The sequence below is a fragment of the Morus notabilis genome, unplaced genomic scaffold (assembly GCF_000414095.1).
Source record: "Morus notabilis unplaced genomic scaffold, ASM41409v2 Scaffold2324, whole genome shotgun sequence".
In the NCBI taxonomy this organism is placed as follows: domain Eukaryota; kingdom Viridiplantae; phylum Streptophyta; class Magnoliopsida; order Rosales; family Moraceae; genus Morus; species Morus notabilis.
In genome coordinates this window covers 5,224-11,737 of record NW_010362080.1, presented here as the reverse complement: position 1 = coordinate 11,737, position 6,514 = coordinate 5,224, and the positions used below count along the sequence as shown (strand labels likewise).

The 6,514-nt window shown below is 40.8% G+C and overlaps 1 protein-coding gene across 1 annotated transcript; it reads right to left on the bottom strand.

Moving 5' to 3' along the window:
* Positions 1 to 2,704: 2,704 nt before the first annotated feature.
* LOC21384488 (probable methyltransferase At1g27930) lies at positions 2,705 to 4,005 on the bottom strand. Its single transcript, XM_010101063.2, has one exon. The coding sequence runs from the start codon at positions 3,862 to 3,864 to the stop codon at positions 2,974 to 2,976; it is 891 nt and encodes a 296-aa protein (XP_010099365.1). The 5' UTR covers positions 3,865 to 4,005; the 3' UTR covers positions 2,705 to 2,973.
* Between the last annotated feature and the right edge of the window lie 2,509 nt (positions 4,006 to 6,514).

Sequence of the window (6,514 nt, the reverse complement as noted above, 5' to 3'; positions counted from 1 at the left end):
GCGTCGTGACGTTAGGGTGGCTTTTCTTCTCTTTTTAGGACTTTTATAAATACCCGCACGAGGATAAATATTCAGAGAGAAAATTGTGTGTGATGAGTTTTTGAGAGAAAATTAAAATGAGAGGCTGAGAGAAACACAAATGAGTGATAGAGTGATTCTCTTATACCGATTTTTATTTTTTTTTATTTTTTAATAATATAGTGAAATCTATGGCAGTAGAAATAAGACGCAATCAAAGATTCAAATTGATAACATGTATAAAATTTTTGGTGTTAATTTCTGCTTTTATTTTTCGTTCCGGATTTAGCCTTGATTTCCCCAACAGTTCTTGCTCACGAAAGCTAGATTTTTTTATTTTTATTTTTTGTTGAAAAAGCTACGTCTTACCAGCCAAACTGGTAAAACAATACTAAAAACAACGCGTATCTAATAACATTTGTCCAAAGGAACGAGTGGTAGTCACAAAACCAAAATTCCCTTCAAAGTTGGATTCAAAATATGCACTACCACTACTGACAAATAACACAACACAATATGTCACTGCAGCTTCATTCAATTATTTTAATCCACAACAAAAAGACAACAAATGGTTTACATGTTTCCATTCTGCCACCATAATTTCCTGTACTCCATTCCTCTTTTCCGTCATATGATTTTACCCCCTGCCATGTGAACTTTAAATTTTTTGCATTTCAATATGTCCTTTATTGTCCTGGCCGATTATATGAGTATTGCTGTTCATATCACTACAAGTTATATATATATATATATATATATATATAATATAACTTTTACATAGTAAAAATTTTAAAAAAAAAATATTGTAAGACATGTATTGTAATATATGAATTTTTATAGATTAACACGTATACAAAGAAATGTCTGATAAAACTTGTGTAGTTTATTTTTTTATTTTTTTTTTTGACAGTGCTAATAGTAATCAAAGTACATATAATTATCGTTTGCAATGATGGAAATCATTGAGAAAACATAGATTGGTAAAAAAAAAGCTTATCATAAAGCATGGTCAGCTTTTATAAATAAGGTTTCAAATTTTGATTCACTTTTACTATATGCTATAATGAGATATATACTAGTTGCCTTCGACTACTGCTCCATCACCACTCACCGAAGTAATATCGAGTTCAAGAATGCAAACTCCAAGGAATTCAAACATTTCCACCGTACTTTTTTGACTTATATTTTCTCTCATTTTTGTAATTGCGACAATCTTTAGTTTCTCACAAGAAATTCGTAAAGAAAAAGGAAAAAAGCCCTTGCTTTTAAACAAAATTTCTCTTCAATCCTGGACCACATCCACTCCCTTCCAAGTCTCGCACAATTAGAAAAGTCTTGTAAATTATTAAACCTTCCTTTTTCAAAGGAATTTTAAAACATCTTCATTCCTTACCTGTGGGCCAAATTATAAATACCAAACACACCTTGAAGATCATTAATGTGAGGCTATGAAAAAATGTGAACTAGATAGTTCTATCTTCAAGTGACCAATTAATATTGAATACGACCATACAAAAACTAAAAACGGGGAAACCATTTTATAGAATCTACACGTACTTTTCTCCCTTTTTCTTTCTTTGAAAAAAAAAAAAATAGCTAGCTACGGTAATTTTTAAGTATTAGAGCAACTCCAACCATATTAATTATTTTATGTTTTTAACTAAAATAATTAATGATTTAATTATAATTTAGTTTTTCTCCACTCCAACTATTAGTAAAATGATTAACTATTTTAGAGAACTCATTTCACAGTAATTAAATATAACTAACAAGAAGTGACTAACCATTTAATTTTTGTATTATTTTATTTTTTAAAACCATAATAACTGTAAAGGTTCTTTTTAAATTCAATAAAATTATTTATATTTTTACTCAATAAATATTAAAATAATCTATACTTAATTAAAATAAAAAAAATTGAAATATATCACTAAAAAATTAATAGCTAAAATAGATTTCTAACTATTTTAACTAAAATTTAAAAAACTTCCTTAGATGCTCTTCATCTCTAAATAGCGTAACTTTCTGTGCTATTTATATACGATAGGAAAAAGATTTACCAAGCCTGAGAAAAGTTACTTCGTATCAACGCAAATCTACCGGTATAGAACTTAACATCTAGTACGTACTATAGTAGTCTAGGGCTAGCATTTATGTCGGTTAGCTGATTTCTAAATTTAGTAATTTTTAATACTTTACCTAATGTCGTACTCATTTTTAATTGTTGCATTCATAGACCCAACTAAATAATAAACAACCTTTATTAAAAACGGGGGTAAAACATTAGTCTATTCTCAAAATTATTCATATTTCTTTTTTTTAAGTATTCGAAATCAAATTAATATACACAGCAGACTAGAATGAAACATAAGAAAATGGATCCACCCGTATATATAGAGGTGAAATTTTGTTATATTCGTTAGTTCAAATTAAAATATTAAATTCCTTACAAAGAACATATTTTTGTCATTCGTAACACTAACAAAGCATGTAAGAGAAACGTAACCATGACCAAAGTTTAAAGATCCGTTTAGTTTGTTGATTTAAATTTTTAATTTGAGTCGAGATTTAATTTTATGTAAAAATTTTATATATAATAAAAAAATTAAATATAATTATTTCTAAATTTTTTTATTATAATAAAATTCAAATTTTAGACTCACCTAACTCCCCTAATACCATATAATTCTTTAGAAAATGTCAAATATACTCCTCTTCTACAATATACACCGTCAGAACTTGGTGCTCTTTCTTTTCGCTATAACAACAGGGCAGTAAATCATAAATCTCCTTCCACCAAGGGAAAAAAAAAAATAGCAATAAAGAGCCCCTAATAATCAAATATAAGTAGTAGTATTACTTAATAATAAGATCATACATCGTGTTAAAAATAATTTTTAAAAAATAAACTCACGTACGTACGCTTTCGAACTCATCTGATGACGCCGGCTCACATTAACAAAAAGTGGCCCCGGTTGCGCCGGGCAGGCTCACGTTAGCAGCGACGGCGGACGGGATCTCAAAGTGCCAGAGTCTACCGACGGCATTGACCAAATACTTCCTGCAGAGGAACTCCTCCGCGAAGGTCTTCTCCACCCTCCGATCGACGTCGTGGAGGAACACGTGCGTGGGACCCAATCCCCGCCGGTTTCGAGCCATAACCGCCGCCGAGAATATCGCAGCCATCCTCCCCGGCGCCTCCGGGAAGTAACCCCGGGGCGCGTCGATCATGATCAGGTCCCACTCCCTCTCGTACACCTCCTCCGGGAGGTTATCCAGCGCGAGCCGACACCGCACGTTCCCCCGCAGCGCCGCCGCCTCAGTCGGCGCGCATCTCGGCTCGGCGCGGTACGACGACAAGAGCTCGTTGGCTTGGCGGAGCTGGGTCCGGTACCGGACGTGGTGAGCCCGGAGGTTGGGGGCCTTCTGGAGAACGGTCTGGACCCACCTCGGGTCCTCCTCCAGGAATAGCGTTGTGCCACGTGGATTAAACGAGTCCCACATGAGAGAGTCGTGGCCCAGCCCAAATACCAGGAAGTTGAAGGGCGCCCCAAAGCCGCCCTCCCGGGATTTGATGACGTTAAACGACACCGTTATCTCGCCAAGTGATTGTTGGGGCACCACCTTCGACGTCGCGTAGTGGAGGATTGCCTGGAGCTGCGTCGGCGTGGCCGTATAGTTTTCCTGATCAACGGTTTTGATCTGAGCGCCCGTTAAGGAGCACAATCTCGAGCTGACGTCATCGACTCTCAAGAAGCTGGTTATCAGAAGCGCCCCGGCGATCAGACAGGCCAGGCCCAAGCCCAGGAACCACGGCCTTTCCGATAAGATATTCCATTTCTTCATCACCGTAAAATAAAATTAAAAAAAAATCTCTTTTTTTTTTTCCAAAAGATTTTGAAATGGATGAGAATATTTGTTCTTGGTGGGTGGTATTTGTTTGAGAGTTATATAAGATGGTGGTGATAAGTTATTGAGGTTTTTGCAAGGTTTATTTTTTTTAGGACAGAAATGCCCTTTATAGTGAGGAGAAAATGGGAAGGGGTGGCATGCACGTTAATAGGCAAATTTGTCTAGTAGTTAGGTGTATGAGGTCGACTCAAAGCATTGATGGGAGCACAATTTCGATATCTGGGCTGTCTGGACAATACACAATCGACACGTGGAATATGTCTAACCCTATACGCGTACGTCAGCGCTCGACATTTTACTGTTTTCTGCCATTACAGAATCAGGTTAGATTTTCCACTGTATTGTGTGCTTCCGTTTTTTCTGGAAAAATACATTGAACGTGTAAGACACATAACAATGATTTCACGCGTCCAACCCTGCAGTGAAATTTGGTTTAAATCATATTGTTTTTTCGTCAATTCGTGATTATCTTTTTAGAATCGATGCGGATTGATACTCACGGTTTAATTAAGAATTAATACACAAAAATAATACAAGGGAGACAATAGTTTTATAGTAGTTTGGTAATAACTCTTTGCCTAATTCACTTGTGTATGCACTAGTATTTTAGTCGGTTACAAACTCTCTCCTCTTTTGTAATGAAATGGTGTCTAACCCTTTTCTGGGTTCTTTTTGCTCTATTTATAAGCGGTTACAAACAACTAAGCCTTCTCCGTTCTCAAGGAGGAAGCCATCTCCCACCCTCGATATTCGGGCGGGTAGGTGAGTTTTCATGATGACAATCTCAGGAAAGGCGGCTGACCCCTCTCATCTGCCGCACGATCCACTGACTCCTGCAGTAACCGTTGGATTGATGCTTCCTTCCCCGAGTTGACAAGACCGCTGATGGGCTTGACTCGGCCTAGCATCGAGAGTGTGGTCGATCCTTCGACCATGGTGTAACAATTACCCCCTAGGCTGGGACGTCGTGGCACGACTTTCCTGACTACTCAGCGTCGAGGATGCCTTGAGAGAAGAGCTCTTCTGCAGGTAGCAGCGGCGGCTTGTCAGCATAGTGATCATTGCGGTTGGTTTCTCGGGCAGCGGAACTATCACGTCGATCTTGTCAGCAGCCACGTCCCCACTTCCCTGGCGCCACGTGGCCCTGGAGGATGAACTGTAGCCGTCCGATTAGACCCCTCTTCATTGCTTTCTCCCCAACCGTTGGATCACGCCTTCTCGTATTCACCGTTGGATGGAACTGAATCAAATTCAACGGTCGGGATTTGGAGTCCCTTGGACTCCTCGGGCGTGTATTTAAACCCTCTGTGAAGGCGTTGAGGCTGCACATTTCCTTGAACGCCGTTACGCTGCCAGATTTCTCCTAGACGCTTTTTCTCCTTCGTGCTTCTTCGTGCTTCTTACCTTCCCCCCTAGATCCACGTTTTCTAATAACTGGTAAGTTCTCGTTCCCCCTTGTTTTCGCTATTGTCCTGGTGCCATTGTGTGTAAAACAATGACCCTGTATCAAAACAAGAAAAAAAGGGGAAACTGTCCTCCTCCGCCGTGGCTGGCTGTACGCCCGGGGCTGAGCTTGAGTTCTCAGCCCCTGGTTCTGGGAACTTTGGCTGGGGGCCCGTTCTTCGTGCCTCCTTGCATTGCACCTTGACCTTTCGACCATTAGGACCTAACTTCACCCTTTGTTTGTTTTCCAGAGCATGTCGCCCAAACAAGCTAGGGGTCGAGAGGTCTCCACGTCCAGGTTGAGGGATGACCCAGTTGAGGTGGCGACGACGAGCTCGTCCTCGGACGAGAGTGTGGACTCTCTGCTTCGGCAGGTGGAGGATTATCGCGAGGCGTCGGCCTCGCTTTCTCGGTCAGACGAGCTGATCCTCCTCAACGAGGATGACGCTGGCGGGCAGGTCGGCCTTGCTGAAGGCCGAGGATATGGGGTCGTGTCGACCAGTGGCCTCTCGGGTTTGGCCACGGATGTTAACCTATCAAAAATTAGGCCCAGGGCTGCCCTGAAGGCCTTCAATGATGCCGGGATCGATCCCCTGCATTTTTACTTGATCATCCCGACCCCCAGTGACCGGGCCCACAACCCCCTGCCAATCATATTGACTGTTACACCCGGGCTCTTAGCTTCGGGTATGAAGGCCCTCTGTAGCCTTAACAGGATATCCCCTGCACAGCTGTCACCCAACTGTTGGGTGACAATTAACTCCATGATTATCCTGTGGAGGAAATTCTTAGGGGTCGACTTAACCGTCGACGAATTTTTGTACTGTTACTCTTTCAAGGCCTCCCCAGACCAGAGAGGGTTTTTCTATTTAGCTTCCTCTGCCAAGTCCAAGTCTCCCGTTCTCCCGTTGGTGGTCGAGAAGACCACCAGTGCCCATGGGTGGAAGCCCCAATTCTTTTTCCTTGGGGGCAATTTCAACTCCCATCCTCTCGACGGTGAGCGTCCCTTGGGGACGCAAACAGTATTCAGCAAATACTGTGGGTCCCCCACTCTCTATACTTCATCTTGACAGTACCGATTGTGTCCGTCGAGCTTTCTAACGCATTGCTTCTTGTTGCAAGTGAAATTATTCCTCGACCG